The sequence below is a fragment of the Spodoptera frugiperda genome, chromosome 17 (assembly GCF_023101765.2).
Source record: "Spodoptera frugiperda isolate SF20-4 chromosome 17, AGI-APGP_CSIRO_Sfru_2.0, whole genome shotgun sequence".
In the NCBI taxonomy this organism is placed as follows: Eukaryota; Metazoa; Arthropoda; class Insecta; order Lepidoptera; family Noctuidae; genus Spodoptera; species Spodoptera frugiperda.
In genome coordinates this window covers 2,504,485-2,528,540 of record NC_064228.1, presented here as the reverse complement: position 1 = coordinate 2,528,540, position 24,056 = coordinate 2,504,485, and the positions used below count along the sequence as shown (strand labels likewise).

General features: G+C 37.8%; 3 protein-coding genes across 3 annotated transcripts; 2 read left to right on the top strand and 1 right to left on the bottom strand.

The window, feature by feature from the left end:
- Nucleotides 1–2,023: 2,023 nt before the first annotated feature.
- Nucleotides 2,024–5,635, top strand: LOC118276554 (poly(A) polymerase type 3-like). Its single transcript, XM_035594889.2, has 10 exons — nt 2,024–2,144; nt 2,420–2,634; nt 2,839–2,946; nt 3,076–3,187; nt 3,549–3,707; nt 3,988–4,199; nt 4,317–4,437; nt 4,551–4,727; nt 4,827–5,065; nt 5,213–5,635. The coding sequence occupies exons 1-10, from the start codon at nt 2,024–2,026 to the stop codon at nt 5,501–5,503; spliced, it is 1,755 nt and encodes a 584-aa protein (XP_035450782.2). The 3' UTR covers nt 5,504–5,635.
- Nucleotides 5,636–9,193: 3,558 nt separating this feature from the next.
- Nucleotides 9,194–12,180, top strand: LOC118276553 (poly(A) polymerase type 3-like). Its single transcript, XM_050699662.1, has 10 exons — nt 9,194–9,251; nt 9,474–9,703; nt 9,813–9,914; nt 9,996–10,266; nt 10,415–10,626; nt 10,729–10,849; nt 10,943–11,119; nt 11,243–11,493; nt 11,644–11,782; nt 11,975–12,180. The coding sequence occupies exons 1-10, from the start codon at nt 9,194–9,196 to the stop codon at nt 12,178–12,180; spliced, it is 1,767 nt and encodes a 588-aa protein (XP_050555619.1).
- A 5,345-nt stretch (nt 12,181–17,525) lies between these two features.
- Nucleotides 17,526–22,732, bottom strand: LOC118276552 (poly(A) polymerase type 3-like). The gene is made up of 11 exons (XM_050699750.1): nt 22,502–22,732; nt 22,117–22,224; nt 21,709–21,820; nt 21,206–21,364; nt 20,677–20,885; nt 20,288–20,408; nt 19,496–19,672; nt 19,152–19,259; nt 18,731–18,774; nt 18,236–18,394; nt 17,526–17,987 (listed from the first exon to the last, which is right to left on the bottom strand). Exons 1-11 carry the CDS (start codon nt 22,718–22,720, stop codon nt 17,769–17,771), a joined length of 1,635 nt encoding a protein of 544 aa, XP_050555707.1. The 5' UTR covers nt 22,721–22,732; the 3' UTR covers nt 17,526–17,768.
- Nucleotides 22,733–24,056: the final 1,324 nt, after the last annotated feature.

Below are 24,056 nucleotides of genomic sequence, written 5' to 3'. Positions count from 1 at the left end.
GAACGCCTGTCTATTAGCAACCTATTTATTTGAGCCTTAAAGACACTCTTCGGAAAACACATACTATGGTAAATAATTCCACTCCTTAGCGGTTCGCACAAGGAAACTTGATGTGATGCGCTTTGTGCAAGTGGGTGCATCATGAAGCGGGCTTATGTTTGGTGGTACGATGGTGGAATGGACTCGAGTTGTGTGCCTCGTGGTCCATAGGGCCTCGCAAAATAGCGTTATACGTTGTAAATGCTCAAATATAACTCATAATAGGCCCACTGAAGCCAGGCTCAGAGGACTTCATGCTCATGCACTTCTTTATATCGATATTATTTTAATGAAATAGGGGGCAAACGAGGAGACTGGTCACCTGATGGTAAGCGATCAGCCAATGGATACCCGTAACACCAGAGGAGTCACAGGTGCGTTGTCGGCCTTTTAAAAAAGAATACGTTCTTTTCTTGAAGGTTTGAAGGTCGTATCGGTTCGGAAATACTACCGACGACAGTTACAGTGACCAAGTTTAGTAAGTATACGTAAATATTTTGTTACCCATTTCGATGATAGGATTTCGGTTAACTTGGAGGTCCATGACGAGACCCTTGTGACTATAAGTCCTACAGGTCATAATATCCAAATATTAGAACTTTATACATTGCCCTTTTACGTTGTAACGTATTCTTTACAATAATTGCGGACCGCTACAGGTAAGCTACGCCGTAGTATACTGTGAGTATACTAGATCGTTAAGTATACTACGCCGTAGTAGTTTGCTATACAGTGCTACGTTTGACTACGCCATACTACAATTAAATTCAAATTATTGCTTTGGTTACAATACTGGTATAATATGATGGTGTTTTAATTTTCACAATATAACTTTAAAATGTGTGCAAATAATAATAATAAGGCAAAATATGATTTACAACTCATTAGTACTCGGCCGCAGTCTATCTGATTCCTGGAACCTAATGAATGGTAGCGGCACGTAGTAAGGTGTAGTTTACAATGGGAGAGAGCGAGATAGCGCACTTTCTTATCAATCACTAGATTTGAATTCTGTGAAATTCTGTGAGTTAGAGGTTCAAACACACTCGTAGACTTATTATTTGTAAAATATCTAAATAACTTGAATTCTATAGATATTCTTGACGTAGATAGGATTTTAATTAGTTTTTTAGAAAACAGTGATTTCTTGTGAAGGTTACCGCGGTATTATTATTATTATTTATTTTTTAATGGGGCCAGCTAGCCACGTCCTCCCAGACTGCTGCAACTCCTGTAAGCCAGGATCTACAGTAGATACAACCATGAAAACTTCGGAACACTGAAGTCCCAGGGACATGAATTATTAAATAGGCGTCTTGGATCCCGCAACAAAATAAATCCGAAGAAATTATTAGATGAGAAGAAAACGAGTTTAGTTTTAGTTTCCACTTCCTTCGGTAAAATTTAACGCAGAACACAGAATGACTGAAGTCTAAACTCACAAAGACAGATTGTAACTGATTGTAACAACTGGGAGAAGTCCAGTCGTCAAGCACCACAGAAATTGGAATTAAAAGTAAATGGGTCCTATTTGTGAGTTGTTGTGTTTGCTTCCAATAATAATAAATAATACTGTTGAAGATGTACGGTACATAAAGCAATCTAAATAAAATAAATGCATATTACATATTACAGGACTTCATTAAACAACAAATTAATAAATATGTACTAGTTTGTCTACATAAAAAGTCCCACGCTAACGATACATAGAACACAATAGCTTCAGGCTTCACTAATCAGGTAGCAATTAAGACAAAGGGACGCTAGACAAACGAGCCCAACGTTGTATTGTGAAAGTTTGTAATTACTATTAAATATTGCGTTATTTAAAGGACGAGGGATGAGCCTCCGTCAGTCAGTGTACCTCGGGTCTTCATAGCGCACAGTTGTGTTGACTAGAAGACTTGAAGACTTAACGCTGAGCTATTTATTACTCGCTGAGAGTGGTACTAGTGCTTTCCGTGTAATAGAAAATCTGAAAAACATGTCTAAGAAGTGGTCTACCTCGAAGTATTCGCGCAGGAATACTCGCAAACCCTTCCCTTTTGGAGGGACAAACCAGCAGAGAATGAAGACAGTTGGGACCTCCGCTGTATCATACGATGGTGAGTTATCTTCAGTTGTTCTTTACGTTGCACCCCTGCTGCATGAGCATTTAAGTCTTTGACTGCCAATAGAAAACTGTTGAAGGCAAATCCTCCGCTAACGTCGGTCACTGGTGACCACCACGGCGTTCAATGTGTTAATCTTACTGTATTTTTAGTGTAGCATGGATTTCCGCAAAGTAACGCCTGATTCTATTCTATATATTCAGTTGTTCTATTCACAAGTGAACCTTTAAGAATTTTGTATAATGTGTTAACTTACATTGTGCTTACAGATCCAACACTCAACCAGCCACTGGAAGAATACCTCGCCTCGTTCGGGGTGTTTGAGACCGAGCAGGAGACCCAGCACCGGCGCTCGGTGCTCGGCGTCCTCAACAAGCTCGTCAAGACGTGGATCAGAGAGGAGTCGCTTAAACAGAACATGGCTCCTGCAGTGGCGAAAACTGTGGGAGGCAAAGTGTTGTGTTTCGGCTCGTACAGGCTGGGGGTATGTGTTTTTTTTTAATCTTTATTTATTTACAGGGTTTTTTCTTAAAAGAAAACGACACCCCGATTATTGAAGACAGAATAAAAAAACAGACACTTATAAAAGACTTAGGGGGGTATTTACTTGTACTATTTTTTGTTTTTTTTTTCTTAAAATTTTCTTAATGATTTAATATTAACACATGGATAATGTATTGTTTAACAGGTCCATAATAAAGGTGCCGATATTGACGCGTTGTGCGTTGCGCCGCAGCACATTCGACGGAGAAGTTTCTTCGTCGAATTAAGAAAACTGTTGGAGTCACATCCCCTGGTAGGTACAACTTGCCTGAGCTTGCTCGATTGTTTTATTCGTTGAGTAATTTCGGGCAATGAATGCTTATTCTAATGCTATGTTACATTTCATAGTACAACTAACATAATAGCTTCTGTGTTTGTGCAGGTCAAAGATGTACGAGCAATAGAGGCTGCGTATGTGCCGCTTATCAAACTGGATGTCGATGGGATTGAGATAGATTTGCTGTTCTCCAGGCTACCGCTTGCGAAAATACCTGGTAAGTTATTTAATCTTCTCAATGTGATAAAAATATTATTTCTAATTGTATTTTCCCTAAAGTTCAAAATCACACAGCAACAAACAATTGTAGAAACACAATTATATTGTTATCTGCTATAGAATGACATCTATAAAGAACCTTGTAACAGATTCTAATAAGAAAAGAAAAAAAAATCTTTTAAAAAAAAACCCATTTACTTAATGTACACACTATAATAGACATAACATGAACTTAAATACATAGACTACATAAAAAAAAACGATGACTAAAATAAATAAAAATATTGGAAAAGTCTGCTAAATTCCATTTATCTCTTCTTCTTCTCTTCAGATAAATAATGAATAATGTTTGTGCACAGATTCGTTGGATCTCGACAGCAATGTGATGTTGCAAGACATGGACCCGAAGTGCGTGCGCTCGCTGAACGGCTGCAGAGTGACGGACGCGATCCTGCGGCTCGTGCCCAATGTGGACAACTTCAGGCTCGCACTGCGCGCCGTCAAACTGTGGGCCAAACGTAAGTGCTTCAATTAATTTAAATAAAATACATAATATTACGCCTTTAATCCCCGAAGAGTTTGTTTGTTTGATTGTGTTTGTTATGGAACGTAATGCCACTGTGTACACCCCGATTTCAATAATTAATGTTATAAGTCCTATGTAATAGGTGGTAAGCCTATTACCATATACCGATCACATTTCCGAGACTCCGTGCTACTACTGAGAATTAAAATACAAAGCTTCTTAAATTGCAGCTTCCTCTAAGAGGTACTTAATTATAAATATATCTTCAACAGGTCGTGGCATTTATTCGAACGCTCTCGGCTACCTGGGCGGAGTGTCCTGGGCCATGTTGGTAGCGCGGACCTGCCAGCTGTACCCCAACGCGCTGCCTGCCACGTTGGTGCACAAGTTCTTCCTCGTCTTCAGCCAGTGGAAGTGGCCACAGCCAGTTCTCCTGAAACGACCTGATTCTGTCAACCTTGGCTTCCCCGTTTGGGATCCTAGAGTGAGTATTGGGCATTATTCCCTATTAATATTATATTGTAATTAAATAAAAAAGTAATTTTCCCTCTTGTCTGTAATTGTGAATGTGTCTATACATATTATATGTAATTTGTTTCAGGTAAATGTGTCGGATCGCGAGCACGCGATGCCTGTTATCACTCCTGCGTACCCTCACCAAAATTCCACATTCAATGTGAGCGCTTCCACCAGGTCCGTGATGGTGGAAGAGTTTAAGATTGGTAAGTACATCATCCCTGTAACATTTGTAACTCATTACGGCACTTGTATCTCGGTTGCCTTCGCTGTGTGACTGTAGGAAAGTATTGCTAATGAATGTTGTAATTGTGCACAGGTCTGGCCGCGACTGAAAGGATACTGAAGGGCGAGTGTGGGTGGCAGCGCTTATTTGAGAAGCAGGTCTTCTTCAATAAATATCAGAACTTCGTGGTATTGCTGGCGTCCTCCGCCACGCAGGAAGACCAGCTGAAATGGAGCGGACTCGTCGAGAGCAGGATTCGTCATCTAGTCGGTATGTATTCACTATTAGTATACGAATATATTTTTACTTACTAAGATGACAGCCTCTCACTCGGCGACATATATTTATACCGATGTATTTTTGTTACAGCATCACTGGAGAACAATGATGCAGTAGCTTTAGCTCGGGTGAACCCAGAATGCTATAAAACTGCACCAGCTAATGCTACCAGCCAGCCCCCGGCCAACTGCTGCGCGATGTGGTTCATCGGGCTGCAGTTGGAGACCTCACGCAGCTTGGACCTGTCGCACGATATCCAGACGTTCACAGAGAACATCAACAGTGTGGGGGGGAGAACTAACATGCTCCGGGAAGGCATGGCAATACAGGTAATTTCTTACTTCTAGTCTTTATACAAATTGGTCCCCAAATTAAAAAAAGTCATTTATTATAATTACTCTTTTGTGAGTCTCCCATATAAGTTTCTCCTGATGTAAGTTTGTCAGCAGTAATTGTAACATTTGATGGTTTCTCAGGTCCGGCATGTCCATCGAAGGGAGCTGAAGGAGTACCTGCCGGACTCCTTGCTGTGCCGAGAGCACACCTCCCCCGACACCAAGCACGAGCCACACCGTAGCCCTGCGCCCCCAGCCGCCCCCACGCGCCTGCCCAGCCCCCCAGCCGCGGCCGCGCCCCGGCCCGCGCCCCCCACCGCCACCAAGCGGCCCGCCGAGGGTGGCGACTACACCGACGCACCACTGTGGTCGGCGCCATTTTTCATATTTTACGTCGCGAGTATGTACCAAAACAAATTGAGGAAAATATAAAACACACTTGTATACAAGAGTGTACAATGTGGTGTGAACGTCTGGATATCGTGCGTCAGGTCCAAGCTGCGTGAGGTCTTCTCCAAGTCCAGCCCGATGGACCACATCGAGCAGCAATTGGCTGGAGGCTGCCAGTGGTTGTATGAAGGGGCAACTGTACATGAAATTGTCGATCGGCTCCTTTTGTTATTTGGTACATACGTCACGGCTTCAATTGTAAAATAGAATTGAAAATTGTTAAACTGATCACTTTGTATTTTGTTTGAAATAAAAAAAATGTTAAAGAATTTTATATTTTCATTTCTTTCTTCTGAATTGGTCTTAGTAGTCTTAATCTCATGAGATTTGAGATTTATCAAAAAGACTTCCTTGTATTTTTTAATTTACTAAATAATATTGCACATAGAGATTAAGTATATTAGGTATTTGATTTCACAATTCAGATTAACATAGAAAACATATTTCGTCCTTAAATGGCCTTTAGCTAAAGCACCTACATTCATTTCTCTGAAATAAAACACACACACGTACACATGTTCAATACATAAATAAACAAAATAAAATCGAAAATCTTAACGTGTATGTGAGTACCAACATCTAATGTCAGCTACTCACACAAACACCACTAAAGAAGATGTAAGGCATCTTACTACATTCTGGACATTAAAAAGCCATAGTAAAGATAATACAACTAAACGAGAAGTAACTTAATTTTATAGTAAACGCAGTCGAACACAACTAACGTTCTTTGGATAACTCGTGTACACCCGAGATAACACATACTATTGTTCTATAGTATGGGAAAGATAATATAAAGGGACATTTTGAAACAACTTACATTACACTAGCAATGTGATTCCCGGAATCTTTGGCCTACGTGCCTAGACTTAAGCATTCGATTGCTTTCTTCAAAATACATATAACAATCTCTTTTATTATGGAATACGTGATCCCTCTATGAACCTTCTTACCTCATTCTTGAGTAGTTTAAGACTTTAGAAGATTGAAGCTAATGAAAAATTCTCACCTAGACCTGTAGCTAACATGGGTGTACCACAAGGATTGATACTCGGACCGTTCTTGTTTCTTATTTGTATTAATGTCTTGCCTAACTTGAGAAAGTGGTATTTTCTAAGGATACTTAACTTCCATGTAAAGTCAAACGTCACCTACCGATAGATAGATATTGTACATCAATAAAGTAATTTAAATAAACTATAACAAAGGTAGAAGAACCACCTTATCGCTGAGAGCGATATCTACCACTTTGGGTGACATGGAGTGCTGATTAAGAGTAGGTATTGAGTAAGTAGCCCATTACTTCTATTTTCTCCTTCAACTTACTTTACTTATAAACATGAATTGTATTTTTTATTCTCAATTTTTGCATGCCAAATGGTAGAATGTATTTGGAACTAAAAAGCTTTGTAATACATTCAATGGAAATAAATGATCTCTATTCTATTCTCTTTTCAATTTAAATTGTTACGCTTGGCTAGTGGCGCGCGGTGCCATGCCGTATCGTAGCAGACATGTTGTAATAAGGCGGTGCACATTGCGGCCACGCCCGCCTCCGAGATGGAGCATGGAAGAGACCGATATCGTCTTGCGGGTGCGCAAAGGCAGGCCTCGCAAGGCGTGGCCATCGAGCCAGGTAGAATAATCTTCGTATGTATGGAGCTTATCACAAAACATTACTATTAACAAAGAACTTTAAATAAGACAATGATAATAACCATACAATTGTAATTGTTGAAAGAGAGTTAAGTATAGATAAGAGAGATAACGAAAACAATTCGCAAAAAGTGGCCCAGACAATGCTGTGGCGATATAAATAAACATGCCAGCGGCATACATCAATATACTTTTTATAATAAATGGGTAGAGAGGTCAATTCTGTTCGACAGACAGATGTTATTAATATTATTATATTTGCTTTGACGTTTTAAAGTGCCTTTTTGGTCTATTTGAAATAAATAATTTTAACTTTGACTTGGTACATGAAATATATTAAACCATCAGGGGGTCATTAGTGAACAATGCTGACGCCAAAAATGCAGTTAGTAAAATTTTTGTCTGTCTGTCTGTATATTCTTTATAGAAAGAAAAACTGCTCGACAGATTTTAACGAAACTGGGTAAAATTGTTTATTTATATTCCTAACAGGTTATAATATACTTTTGATCACGCTACCATCAATAGGAGCAGAGCAGTGAAGGGAAATCACAAGGGAAATGTTGGGAAAACAGGAGAAGTTACTTCATTTTTTAAGCTTCCGTCGCGTGAGCAGCTCTAGTAGCTAGCTAGCTAGCTTAAAGCTACATAGAAATCATGTATGACAGAAATGTTCTATTTAAATCTATATAAAAATGTTCCATGATAGCATATATCTATTTTTTATGGTTGACTCACAATAACACGTGTAACTCCCAAAAGCTTAGCAGCTCGGTGCTATCTAATTAAAATACTTGTCTACTTTTACGTTTTCAACACTCTCACAGTCATCACTAATTAAATAAAGTTAACAATATTACATATTTAATAAAAGAAGAATGTTATAAATCGGAAAGAAACACCAAAGTTATACATGAATGAAATACGCTAATAAGCCATCACGCGTGATTATTTTTGTGGTAACGGTCGATGCGCTTAATTCCGGAGGTATAGAAAGGGCGAAAGCTTTGTGCTAAAATATTTTCGTTATTACGTATTTAAGCCTGATGTGAACGTATCGATTTCTATATTAAAAATATATTAACTTAATAACACACAAGGAGTTACTCGCTGACGAAGTTACTCGCACAGTTATCTATACTCTATATATACTAATATATACGCTAAGACTTTATTTGTTAAGTTTGAATGCGCTAATCTTTAGAACTACTGGTCCGATTTGAACAATTTATTTTTGAGTTGAGTATGTGCATTTATCAAGGAAGGCTATAGGCTATAAGACATCACGCTATTGACAATTAGGAACCAAGCAGAGCGAGTGAAACCGCGCGGAAGTAGCTAGTGTTACATATATGTTTCTGCCCGAAAGTTACCATCACACGCGGACGAAGTCGCGGGCAAAAGCTAGTTGTAAATATACCAAAAGCTTTTATAACTGATATACTTAACTAAAATCAAACATGAACTACTGAATCAATTTTGATGAAGTTTGGTAGAGACATTGACAGATTAAAAGGAACGAGTCTCTTAAGAATCACACGACATAGGATATCTACCTGATACCTGATAGGATTCCTGGTATTTTTAAATATATTTCAATATGTCAAAACAAATTATAAGACAAAAGAATGGCCAGTAGTTATATACATGTCACACAAACCGTTGCTACCTTATCAGTTCTCCTGAAACCCATTGTATTGAGTAAACAGTAACTTACAAAAGACAAAGGGGCTTTAGACAAAAGGGTCAAAAGCTGTATTGTGTGAAAGTTTGTAAATATGTAAATATTATTATCAAATATTGGCCTATTTAAAGCGCGAGGGAGGAGCTTTGGTCAGCCAGTATCCCTCGGGTTGACATAGCGTACGGTCGTGTGGTGCCCAGTGGTCTTAACTCTTGAGTTAACAATTTATTACTCGCTGAGAGTTCTACGAGTGGTATTGGTGCTTGCTGCTTGCTGTGTACCGTCACGTCTGTGGACTCTGTTTCGCTGAGAGTATAATTAAAGAGAAGATCATGTATTACACGTGGGACGAAGATACGGACGCGGAGACCCCTGCACTTATACTATCAGGTCAGTTATACACTTTTATACTTTTACTTATATTTAAATGTGAAAAGTTTGTTTGTTTGTTTTGTTTCTACGCGTTAAACTCTGGAATTACTGGTTCTGTAGGCTATACAACTTCACGCTACGATCAAGAGAAGTCCAACAGCGCAGGAGTAGCTAATTAGTCTCATAGTGTAATAGTAGATTATTTTGTACTAAATTCTTTATTCTTTTTTTATATTTCAGGTGCGACTCCTATCGCAAAGGAAAAAACAAATGAATTGAAGAAATATCTGAACTCGTACAAAGCGCCCGAATCAAGAGAACAAGTAGAGCATCGGTGGATAGTGTTCAATGACCTGCAGCAGCTCGTGAGGACCTGGATCCGGGAGGAGTCGATGAAGCAGGGCATGTCCGATGTAGCGGCAGACTCTATCGGAGGCAACGTGTTCCCATACGGATGCTATAAGATGGGGGTAAGTGATACATTGAGATGTTTTATTAGTACACATTCATTATAGTAAACTTGTTTTCCATCGGTGGTTATACTTACATTGATATTAATACTCATCGTTTGTTCCACAGGTCAACATGGACGACATTGACGCGCTGTGCTTTGCACCGCGAAATATACAGAGAGCTGACTTCTTTACGTCATTCTACAACATTTTGAATGACCATCCTAAGGTTTGTACAAATTGTTTTGGCTTGTTTGACTGTTTTAAAACGTTGACAAGCATTGTTCTAAACTAACTTATCTTTGTACAGGTAACAGATTTGCGTGTCGATGGAAGCAGCTTCATCCCTCAGATTAAAATGAAGTTCTGCGAGATTAACATAAACATACCGTTCGCGAACCTGGGAGTGTCGGAGGTTCCAACGTGGTTGGACCTCCACGACGACATGGTAGTGAAGGACCTCGACTTGGACTGCGTGCGCTCGCTGAACATGTATCGCCTGACGGACGAGCTCCTGCAGCTCGTGCCCGATGTCAACAACTTTAGACTCACGTTACGCGTCATCATATTATGGGCAAAACGTAAGTGTGCAAACCAAATACAATGCTTCTTAAATTATAGCTTTCTTCCCTTAAACTTGCGCCTAGCAGCTTTATATCTTAAAATACTTTGTCAGTCCTTTGAACAATCTCGCAGATATTAATGATATTGTATTTGTTGCACGGACAGGTCGCAGAATTTACTCCAAGGCGCTCGGATACTTGCACGACGTGTCGCTGGCCATTCTAGTGGCCCACACGTGCCAGCAGTATCCCAACGCGCTGCCAGCCATACTGGTTCATAAATTTTTCCTCACCTTGAACCAGTGGAAGTGGCCGCAGCCAATTCTGCTAAAGGACCAGGAATCTCTCGACTTTGGTTTTCCTGTTTGGGACCCTACGGTGAGTACTGTTGTGTCACACTACTGGCATTTTTTACTAAACCTGAGATATCCATGTGTAGATCTGTATGTCATTTTATAAATATTTTGTTATTTCTTTCAGACGAATATAAAGGACCTTTTCCATCAAATGCCCATCATCACACCAGTATACCCGGAGTACAATGCAAACTCCAACATGTGCGAGGCCAACAGATCCGTCGTCATGGAGGAGATCAGAATTGGTAAGTACTATACATCCATGTATAACATTTATATACATACATTGATACATAATATAACTGATATTTTAAACTAATGTTTCGTATTGTTCACAGGTCTGGCCACAACAGATGACATAATGAGCTACCAATGTGGATGGGACAAGTTATTTGAAGACACAAAATTCTTCTCTCGCTACGAGCACTATGTAGTAGTGCTGGCCTCCTCCACGACTCCCGACGACGAGCTGGAGTGGAGTGAGCTGGTGGAGTCTAAGATATCAGTCCTCGTAGGTCAGTATAATACTATATATCTGCTGAACCACTGGTACCACGACCTCCAAGGTTCATGTATTGTATACCGTATTCTAATTACTTTTGTTCAGTTATATCTAACAATGTATATTTGTCTTACAGATTCTCTGGACCGGCATCACCAGATAGTCATACCGCATCTAAACCCGGAGTGCTACAGCTCTGTCTGCTCGGTACCATTAAACAACAACGAACAGAGTCCAGCGAGCAAATACTCTATGTGGTTCGTTGGTCTAGTGTTTGAGAAGACAGCGCAACACGTAGATGTAAAGTATGAAACTGACAAGTTCACGAGCGCCGTCCTCTCCCAGGCGGCGAACTCAAACATACGCGGAGAAGGAAAGACGATTGCGGTAACTATCTGTTTCTACTTCTTATTTGTAGTAATGAACATTAGTAAATATTTTGGTCACATTTATACATTTTGTATCAAAGCATTCTTTAGCACCAAACTTTTATAGTTTCAACAATATCTAACATAATTATGTATTATGTTATTGCAGGTTCGACACACGCCCCGCGAAGAGCTGCACCACTACTTACCTGGCTCCCTGCTGCCACGCCGGCACGCCTCCTGCAAGCCGAGCGCTCGCTCCGCGGCCCGAGCGACCCTAAGGAGAGCCAAGCGACCTTCAGAGACCAGTGTCACTGCTCTGGTTCCTAGCAAAAGACAGAAATACTATACTCCATATGTATTAGAAATATCTAGAACTAAATCAAACGAATTTTGATCGTAGCGGTAGTCTAAACATTTTCTCTTTTGTATTGTAACCAGTTGAAAGACCCAGTGAATGTAAGAAATGTTAATATTAAGTGTAAATATGTATATATCAGATTCGATGTCGGTGAAAGGAGAATCTCACTACGTCAGGAATACTTGTGGGCCGAAGAGCTGCACCATTGCTACTTACCTGGCTCCCTGCTACCACGCCGGCACGTCCTCCTGCAAGCCGAGCGTTACTCGCTCCGCGGCCAGAGCGACCTTAAGGATCGAGCCAAGCGACCTTCAGAGACCAGTGTTTCACTGCTCTGGTTCCTAGCAAAAGACAGAAATACATATACGCCATTCCTGTATTAAAAAAAGAAATCATTCTTAGAACTTAAATCAAACTAGAATTTCTAGTGCGCCCCGGTACTAGCGGTAGTCTGAAACATTGTCTTACTTCCACGATTGTAACCAGTTGAACCAGCACCTGACATCCATCACATGTGAATGGTAAGAAATGTTAACTATTGCAGTGTAAACCAGCAATACATTGTATATAATCAGATCCCTCAGATCTCCCGTGTAACACAAAACGAACACATACTAAACTTGTTATGTTAAAGATTCCGTTTGCATAATGTGACATGTAATTGAGCTCTAGTTGTAAATAGTTGTAATGCATGGGTTGGATAACTCGTACGTAGACATTCGAAATGTACTTCTAGAGTGATTATTAATAAAAGGCTGATGTTTCCTTGAAAATCCTCATACTTAATTTTTATCATTCAAAACTGAATGACCAAGTCCCACTTATTTAAGACAAAACTTTCAATGATCAGGAACTGAACATTTTCGAGTTAATAGGAGTTCTGCTAGACTAAGATATTAACAAACATCTTATTTATTTAAACTTATATAACTACTAATAATCAGAGTCTAAGGTATCTGCTAGAAAACTTTATCTTAAATGGTTGATAAATTTTGTAAACCTACGTACATATTGTGAGTGTGGTACATGATGTAAGTGTGAGTATGTGCTTGTGAGTGAAGACCCAACATAGCTACGGGTTCTACAATTTTCGTAGTGCGAGTGCGTGCAAATCGCCTCAATCGCGGTTTAAAATAAGAAGTGCGGTCCACACTTAAGGCATATTATTGTCAAATGAACGATCAATTACTACTTTGTTGTACTTTAGATAACCGTGTGAATCAGAGATGTCACATTCCATTGTTCTCATTGTAATATCATCGAGAGATAAGGCAATGTGGTATTTTAAGCGGTAAATCGACCATTAGTACTCGGCCGCAGTTTCTATGTCTGATTCCTTAAACCTAATGAATGGTCAGCGGCACGTAGTACGGTGTAGTTTCAATGGGAGTGCCGCAGTAGACGTGTAAACCCTCACGGTGAGAGAGGCTCTTTTACATTCTTATCAGTTTTGCTTGAATATCTGTTCAGTTTACTAAAAGGAATATTCTAGGACGTTAGATATCGAATTCTCTTCAAAACGCTAAGGCGTTTGTTACTAACCTTCATGTGATCACTCCTCACGTTTTCCATAAACAAAATCAGATTATTTAATTTTGAGATATCACGTATCCTACAATACACAACCCGAAACAACATATCAGATGTCATTCTAATGTTTTCATAATCTCGGATCTAAAACATCACGACTGAGTTTTTATTATCTACCCGACATAGTAAAATTTACTTCTGATTGAGAGATTTACGAAAGGAATGAAGGAATGGTAGCTTTGATATCAGAATCATACTAAAAGGAATCATGATATTCCCGAAACTACCATAGGACAATACGCTTCTCACCATATTAGTACGTCACCTCCCGCTAAAGTTCGTATTGCCGCTGTGCCGCGTAGGTCCTGCCGTAGCCGGTTCCCTGGTCCGCTACTTCTCCTGGTCCGCTCCGTCATTGCTCGTGTAAGACAATTGCCTTGCATCGCATAACTGCAAGTAGTTCTCGTAGCTCCGAGTTTCAACATCTTCAATCGTCCATCTCACTTCTGATGTCGGAGATAGGAGATCTCTCACTTTCGATATGTCGGTGAAAGGAGAATCTCACTATCATGTTACTATTTATGACGAAGGTAGCAGTAATTCATAACCATATTGACTGTGCTCACGATATAATTTTGTTACAAACCGAAAGTCGCTCTGCTACGATATGCTACGCCGTAGCACAGTGCTATGGATTGCTACGCCAAGCAAATGCTGTGCTTCAGTACATAGTAATATTAATTATCATCACACCTTTTACAAGTTTAAATTATAAAAGTATTAAAATCTATTTTTATCATCACTGAATACTAAGTCCCTATAATCTAAGATAAAACTTAAATGTCAGAAACTGTCATCGTAAAAGGCTTCCTATAAGATATTCTTTATTTATTTACAAATACATAATAGGTCATTTACACTCATTTATTTCATTTAATTATCATATTACAGGTACAAACAATTTGGATATAATGACTAGAGACTGGTATCTGTTGTAGGTAGAACCTGTCTTACAGATCACCAGGCCAACCCATCGACGCAAACGCATTGCTTATAAAGTTTATATGATAAATTCTAAGATCGTATACTAAGATAGAATTGTTAAACATAACACTATGTTGTTGGACTGTTGCATAATTACTATATCAGGTACTTTAATGAGATCAGTGAAATGGGTTAATAATTTTAACAATACATAAATTTGGTTCAGACCATAGTTTCTATCTACAAGTAATTTTATTAACTAAAGTTAGGCTACTGAAGTGTCTAAAATATTCGAGTTTAAAAATAAAAATATAAAATAATAAATTTAAACATAAATTAGAACTAAATTAGAACAATTCAAATTAGAACAAATTAGAACGAATCTAAAATCTATAAAGGTTTAAATTTTGAAAACAAGTTTTGGTAAAATCAAGATGACATATGTAGCTACATTCTACAATTAACAAGTCGTATTGAAAATAAATCGTTTAAAATAGGAAGTAGTTCACTTAATATTTTTGTCAATGAAGTCTTGTTGTACTGGATAACCGTGTGAACCCGAGATGTCACATTCTATTGTTCTATTGTATGGGAGAGATAAGGAATGTGGTATTTTAAGGTAAATCCCATTAGTACTCGGCCGCAGTCTATCTGATTCCTGGAACCTAATGAATGGTAGCGGCACGTAGTAAGGTGTAGTTTACAATGGGAGTGAGCGAGACGTGTATACATAAGAGAGGGAGATAGCGCACTCTCTTATCAGTTTGTTGATAGAGAAAACAAAAGGAATGTTAGGGTCAATGTCCAAAACCGGCGGCGTATACGTGTGGTTGCTCAGGTGATTTTCAGATATAGATATTTAATGGTAATTATGTATGTTATTGAAAATAATTTAATTTTTGAGAGGGATTAACAAAAGGAAAGTTATGGTGGCTTTGATATCACCCTTTTACTTAAAAAAAACATACAAACTACATAGGACAGACAGTGATATCTAAAATTCGTATTTATTTGTACCCTATGGTTTTTACTTATCCCCATAAGACAAAATGTAAAATTGTATGTAAGTGTGTGTGTAAATAATATTTTATTTTATTCATAGCCATATTGAATGTGCTCACGATATAATTTTGTTACAAACCGAAAGTCTACGCTGCTACGTAGTGCTACGATATGCTACGCCGTAGCACAGTGCTACGGATTGCTACGCCAAGCAAATGCTGTGCTTCAGTGAATAGTAATATTAATTATCATCACACCTTTTACAAGTTAAATGATACAAACCATTAAAGACTCGACTTACTGAGAATTAAAAAAAAACAGGAAGCAGTAAAAGACACAAATACTACACTCCGTATGTATTAGAAATATTTATTTCATAGGTACACAAAACAGAAACTGTTTTGTTGTTGCGAGTTGTTGTATGTTGCTGCAAGCAAAACAATACATGGCAGACCATGTTTCCACAAGTATGTACAATGTTATATCGAGAAAACTAGCTACCTACATTCTACATTTAAACAAGCGGTAGTAAAAATAAATCGTATAAAAATAAGAAGTAGTTTTTTAATTTAATATTATTGTCAATGAAGTTGGGCATAACTAGTTTGTATAGTTAACCGTGTGAACCCGAGATGTCACATTCTATTGTTCTATTGTATGGGAGAGATAAGGAATGTGGTATTTTAAGGTAAATCCCATTAGTACTCGGCCGCAGTCTATCTGATTCCTGGAACCTAATGAATGGTAGCGGCACGTAGTAAGGTGTAGTTTACAATGGGAGTGAGCGAGACGTGTATGTGAGAGAGGGAGATAGCGCACTTCCTTATCAGTTTTTTGATAGAGAAAACAAAAGGAATTTTAGGGTCAATGTCCAAAACAGGCGGCGTATACGTGTGATTGCTCAGGTGCTTTTCAGATATAGATATTTAAAGGTAATTGTGTATGGTAATAATTTTATTTTTAGAACATCTTGTTAGGTCACCCATAGTCAATAAATAAAGAATTTGAATATGTTATTGAAAATAATGATATTCAAATAGAATATTTTTACTATTGGCCTTTAATAGACACTGTTATAGAAATATTAAAGCTCAAAATTTTCTGAGCACAGCAATCATAATTGGTGCCAGACCGATCATACGTCAGGGAAATAAAAAAAAATATACAATGTTGATAAATACATTTTTATTTATTAAGTCATTTTAAGTCATATTCAGTGTATAATATGTTACAAGATTATGTGGATAAGTTCTTCAATTATAGGGAGCTCACCAGCTGCTGGTAACTTTCCACATTTACTTTAACCTCTTGTCTGTATATATCGGTATATGAGACACAATAGAAATCACATATGTCTCGCGTAGATCTGCGTTTCCATACCACGGGTTAATTATTAATTAATCTCTCAATTTTCTACTATACGAACTGTCTATAATCTTCTTACGTACCGTACCTTTTCCTTGCCTGTTTTAAAGGGGGCAAATCATCCAATGACTTCTCTCGTCGTATTCCGCTGCTACGAAATGCTTAGCTACATCGTGTTCCATTGCTACGAAAAGCTATGCTACGTGCTACTACGCTGCTACGAGGTGCTACGACACACTACACTGCTGTCAGTCATCAATATGGAGATCACTCTTATGACTTCAATGAAACTACAAGTGGTAGTCGTCCACAGAAGTACAATACAATTAAATATTTCTACAAAAACAGAAAAAGAAAAAAAAGAAAATGCACTTTTTGGCTTATCTACTGGGTCTATTTCGCTTATTGCTTGTATATTGTCGACCAAGATGATGAATCAAACATGTGGTTTAAATTAAGTCATAAGAGGTTTCCCCGTACGGTATATTCTTACACGCTGTTTAAGTTTAATGCTTCGTTTATTTGTGTAGGTCTGTATGAATTTAATTTGAGTGAATTGTAAGATATTTAAATGTACCTATATTTCATATAGTAAATAAGATTTTATATTGCTGAACTAAATTGGGAAGCCTTCCATCTAATATTCGATATCTTAGAATTAAATCTTAAGCTCTAAAGCTTCATGTAATCAGGGATAAGAAGAAAAAGTAGATTTATAGATTAAGTACATAGTATTTATTATTAAAAAATAATACATTTTGAAGTTTACACGATCATTACTTAAGACTAATTACAATTATAGGAACTTTGCAAACAATTTTTAATATCATAGTCAGACTTGTAATATAGTTATACAAAAAAAGTTAAAATTCCTATCTCTTATTATGTTACAATACTAAAATAATACATATACATACTACACCACATACAATAATACATATACATACACTTATGCTAAAAAAATACACTGGTTTATCCTTTATCCCCTTTAACATAAGACCCATAATTGACAAAAAGACATTACCCTACAGGGAATAAAGGTAATATCTACGTCAGCAATCATCATTACTTAGTTCATTCTCAATATCAGAAGTGCTAATGTTTCTCTGTCTCTTGGGTGCGGGGGAATCGTCGCTCTCTGCTGCCCGTTTCGTGGTCTGCGGGGATGTGAATAGGTCTTCGGAAAGGCCCTCGGAGCTGGGAATTGGTTCGTCCAGCATCAGGGAAGTTGACAGGTACTGGTACAGCTGGTCGCGTTCCACTTGGTCAATCTGCAATATTAGATACACTTCGTTACTACATTGTTTTTTAAGAATAAAACATATCAGTCATATTGAGAGCATCTTTGTATTTGGGGAGTAGGGTAAAACTATTGACATCGAAATATAATGTTCATAATTTTTCATTTCGTTGATTGTCTCTGTTATCAAAGTGAAAGAAAGACAACAGGCGTGGCCTAGTTACCTATTAATTAAAACAACATTTTCTAACAAAACGAAAGAAGAAATAAGATAATTACCTCAACCAAAATTCCCTCCTGCTGTAATTTGGATTTTATTGCCTCGCGGTCGATAACCTTGCTGAATTTGTCTGATTCAAAGGAGAGATCGACTGCTTGATTTTTCTTGAAAGTAAGCCCAACAAACCACATGGAACAGCAATTTGCCACAACTGCGCCCTGGAATAGAAACATATTATTAGTATAAACTTCTTAAAAACAGCAATCGTACCTACAAGTTTAAATAACCTTTCTAGGTATCTGTAGATTTGCTTAGCTCCATAGAATATGTATCAAAATCGAGTACTTAAGATAGATATTACTTCATTGTACAAAAAGTACTTAAGTTAGTAGTTTTACATTTACACAATTCATAAAGAATAAGAATCGGTACCAGCGACTTTTACCAGACAACCTTTGGGTGAATGGAGCACTGATTAAACAAATGTACAGATAGATAACATATTGAAACTAGCCGAAAGTTAAGTATCTAGCTAATATAATAAAATTACTTACGTCTTCATCTCTCTGTATTCCCGTGTTTTTCGGCATTGGTGTACCTGAAACATATAAATATTTATAATTATTATAATGTCGAAGTCGATCGAGATAATTTGGAGTTAAGAATTATGTTTTTCTTATATTTCCTCTGATGTTGCGAGTGTCTATGTGCAGCGATGATTGCTTACCATCACGTGATGCGTCTGCCTATTTGATCGACCAATCCCATAAAAAAAAAGAAATAGACTGTCTGCTATTGCTTACAATATGCTCAATAACATAAATGGCAGAAACTGTATGTACTATAAGTACATACATAGGTACACTTTTACTTATGTACATGAATACATTATTTCTAGGATATCAAAGTTTAGCAATGACAGGAAAGTTACCAAATGAGACAATATATACAGCAGTAATTTATAAATGTACACACCTGGCTGCAAGGCTTGTGGCTGGCCGTAGTTAGTGTTTAGAGGCACAGAGTTGTAGCACACGGGGTTCAGATGTGCCAAATGAATTCTGTGGTTGCGGTCCAGACATTCTGTAACAAACATACACCATTATAAATATTAGATACTGCTATTAAAAAAAAAACGATTTAAAAAACAACAATTGTCAGTAGTAGCTCGACAATCGCCTCTAGCATGGCTTGAAACTAGTCGAGTTCCTCGTCAAACAGTTTCGTGAGTAAGCCGATAACATAATAATTAATTTAGTATGTCTCACGAAAGTTATAATAAAATAAATGATATTTGAAGATTTTTAGTGTATACTTACGAATGAAGTTAGGTATTTTAGCTTCCACCAGTTCCCTCCACGCTGGCTGATCATCCGGAGTGGCGGAGAAGGCGAGCAGTACCAAATAATGCTTGTACTTGTCGAAGAAGTTGCTGCACTCAAACAGGTGACTCCATCGATTCTTGTACAAAAAAATATCCACTGATGCCATCAGACCTGTGCACATGAAACATTGTTAGTTAATACAACATCACACAAAGTAGAGGTACTTATATCTAGGATACTTTAACTTCTTCAATGTGTATAAGGACAGATCTTATGTAACTTAGAAGTGACCAGTTATATTCTTTATTATAACTGCCAGGCTTCGAAGACAATATTGAATTTTACGTTGTTACTAGCTACATTTCAGCAGTTCTACTCGGTTCCTATTGATCGTAACGTAATGTTTTGCCTTCCTCGAATAAAGGACTATCCATCACAAAAACAATGATTCAATTCGAACCTGTAGTTCAAGAAATTAGCGCGTTCAAACAAATAAACTTTTCAGTTTTATATATCAGCATGGATATAGATTGAACGTTTTGTAGACCTATCCTGTATTAACAAGACACAAGCTGCAAATAAGTGCTAAAGATATGTATTATGTTATGCTAACCACTAACATTAGAACTCAAGACGGGACATTTACCATGTTTATTTATGTCTATGACTTTCCGATATTTCGGCTCTGTTGCAAGCGGATGATCACGGATGAACTGAAAATATCCCGTCTTAAGTTCTAATGTTAGCGTTAGTGACCATGAGAGTTTAAAAACTTATTATGCTCACCAGTTGCAATTTCTTCCATGACAATGTTTCTGGTAGATTCAGTCATGTTGAACGAGTTGTCGTACTCGGGGAATATCGGCGTAACAATTCGCATCTTCCCAAAGAATTCGGGTACATTCACCTGAAATAAAGTGACATGTTACAATAACGTATTGATTTTGAATGATTAACTTTCTAATAAGATGTTCTTACTAAACAAACGACAAGTCTTCTTAATACGTATGAATAAAATGTAAGTTAGTTAGAATTCTAGTTGCTGGTTTAAAAAATATGTTAAAAAACTTGTTAACATTTTATGTGTTAACAAGAAGAATCTAACCAACTAAAGAACGCAATCTTGGCAAAATGTAAACAGCATTAAACTCAGGAAAAGAGAAGAATATACTCACAGAAGAGTCCCAGAAGGGAAATTCGGTATCAGGTGCAATGCGCCGCTGCCGAGCAATCTCTGGCCACTTCCATTGCGCTACGACACAGAAGAATCTGTGGACCAGTGTGGCTGCGTGGGCTTCAGGATACAGGATGCACGTGTAGGCCACCAGCATGGCCAGGGACACGCCGTCCAGGAAGCCAAGACTGTTGGAGTAGACGCCTCGCCCTGGCAGAAAAATAAATACATTAATATCATGAAAAATGCAATATTAAGGCCAATTAACTAGCATAAATTAATTAATATTAGCAATATTGAACAAATACAGTTTTCACTACTAACGCAAGCTCTAGTACTGACTTATAAACTCAAAATCAAAAAGAATAAATTAATGTTTTGACCGACTTGCTGACAAGAAGATTAAAATGAAACTAACTGGATAAGACTACAATTAGAACAAGTGTACAGTTTGGGAAGTTTATGAGAAGCAATCTGTAATCTAAGCAACATAAAACTAAAAGATACATTATATATTAAAAGATACGTACGTTTGGCCCACAGTTTGATGGCGCGCAGCGTGCGCTTGAAGTTGTTAGGATTGGGGACGAGGCGCAGGATCTCCTCCGTGGCTCTATAGCAGCTCAGCGAGCGCAGACACCTGGGGTCCATGTCTTTGAGCAGAGCATTGTCCCGCAGGTTGAGTGACACTGTCGACAAACACATATCTATTATTACACATTGTCCAATTTTGGCCAATCATCGATCGAAAGATATTATACAGAGGCAGCAAATCCACATTTCGCCTATCAAACTCAGGGATAATGGTAAACGTAACTTAGTAGTAACCCTATAGTACATACAACATAACTTAGAATTCTTTTTTCGTACAGATTTCTCTGCCCCTTCCCCAGAGAATTCTGTACGGATATAGGCTATATGATTAAAAGAATTGTAGTATTGAGATTAAAATGAAAACCTAATCTATTGTTTTTGGTACATAAATAAGTGAATTGATTAACGGACGAGGTAAATAATCAAAGATGCGCCTTACCTTTCACTCGAGGGAGATTGAGTTTCGCGTACAGGAGATTGAACCTTATTCCTTTGAAGGTAAACTTCATACTGGGCACGAAGGCATCCTCCGCAGCTCTTAGATCCCGCACCTGCAGAAACACACATTATGTTAGTTATACGATCAATATTTGTGACGACACTCTAGTCTTATCTTCAATTAGCTAATCCCGCGCGGTATCACAAACTCCTCGGCTCCTATCCATCATAGCGTGATGATTTATAGTCTAAAGCCCTCCTCGATAAATGGACTATCCAATACAAAAATATTTTTTCAAATCGAACCAGTAGTTCCAGACATTAGGGCGTTCAAACAAACTCTACAGCTTCATACATATGTAGAATAACTGACAAAACAGTGAAACAAGTTCAAGTAAATAGTACTTACTTTCTTCTGTGATTTCAGGAGCGCGTAGAACGACGTGAAGAAATCTTTCCTCTCGAGATATTGCGGGGCGACGCACAACGCATCAATCTTTGCGAATCGATGGTGGACCTGTTGGACAAAAGAACATATCTGTGTTAATTTGAAAACAAGTAAATCGGTATAAAAACTGCATTGAAGTGCATTTGAACTTTGTCTAGTAGTTGTAATAAAGAAATGAGAATTTAATTGAAATAATAACCGATCGCAATCCAAAATTCTTTGGATCAAGATCGACTTTTGATTGTATGGAGTTTTTGAAAAAAATCAAGATCAGAATTATCCATTTCGGCTATTAGAAAATAACATTGAAAAGTTACAATAACAATAAGAATAATATATAACTTACTCGCAACATGTAAGAGCCAAATGGACAAACGTGTCCCCCAACAAAGTGGGCGACGTAAGCAGGGTGGCCCTTCTTCAAGGTTTCCTCCCTCGTCCACTGGCGCACCAACAGACTTAGCGTTGCAACCACATCCTCCCGATGTCTCGCTTCTGACTTCGACTCATAGGCTCCGTACGGACACATCGCGTCCTTTAGCTCATTTGTTCGCACCTCCGACATCAGCGTAGCACCTGTAATTACAATGTAAATTAATATAAATATATATGGTAGAAAGATAGACAGAAATATATAGTGATCAGGGAAAACGCGAATCGAAACATGTAGCGACGGGAATTGGGTAAGAAATGCCAAGGTAGTTATGTCTCTCATTGGAGTAGACAGAAACAACAGAATGTCAAATGACACTTAGCTCTTTGTTAATGCTTCTCTCGCTCAAAAAGCAGGAGTAGGAACGGGGTGGTTTTTAGTCAGTAAGGGTCTGACGAGAAGTAATTGGACGATTTTCAACACTCGAAAAAAAATGTAAGTAAAACTCAATAACTTACCAGTCATGAATTCAGGGTGGTGACTCGCCCTCTCCAATTGTTCGAGCCAGGACATTGACATGATTATAACTTTTTTCAACTTTCTTCTAATACGACTTCTTACGGTAGCTTCTATGCTACTGTTGTTTTCGATAGCTTAAACCTAAAACAAACAGAAACATATATTCATTAATTATACATTATATTATATTATTAGTTACCAATACACATTCATGCGAAATGTTATACTTTTTGTTAACATTTTTGTAACACAATCAATTTCAGAGTTCTTCAAAGATTTACCTAGGTGTTCTCTTTCTGGTTAAAAAATCAAATTAGAGATGAAATATTTAACTGGCGAAAACTCTGTGTTAGATTTTAGATGTACATCTCTCACTACGTTTTTGGCAAAAACAAAATAGTAAAACAAAATGTACACATAATAATATTAAAATATCAATGACTTACCGAGCTTCTCTCAGCAGTTCAGGCGACACACACTCAACGTGACACAACACACAGCAAGCACTAAGGTCTAGCACCACTTGTAGGACTCCAACCGAACAACAAATAACTCAGCGTCAAGATATCAGGGTCTCCTGGGCACACAACCGCACGCTATGACAATCCAAGGGATACTGAATGCCCCAAGCTCCTCCCTCGCCCTTTAAATAGGGCTATTTAATAATATATATTTACTACCTTTCACACATTTTTGACCCTTTTGTCTAAGAAGTTCCTTATCTACGTTTGTACCTTATCAGTGCAGGCGACACCCATTGTGCGATTCGGCGAAATTACAAATTCGTGTAACCACAACAAGACTATTGTCTTATTTTATATTATTCTTTTGTCTTATAATCTGTTTTGCCAACTTAACACATATTTAAAAAATACCAGGAATCCTGTATCGTGGGATTTTTTAAGCAATTTGCAAATATCTGTCGGTAAATATTAAAAGATAGGGGCGGACCTACGTGTTTGAATCAGGCATCACGTTAAAATTATTATAGAGATTTATGAAAAGCTTA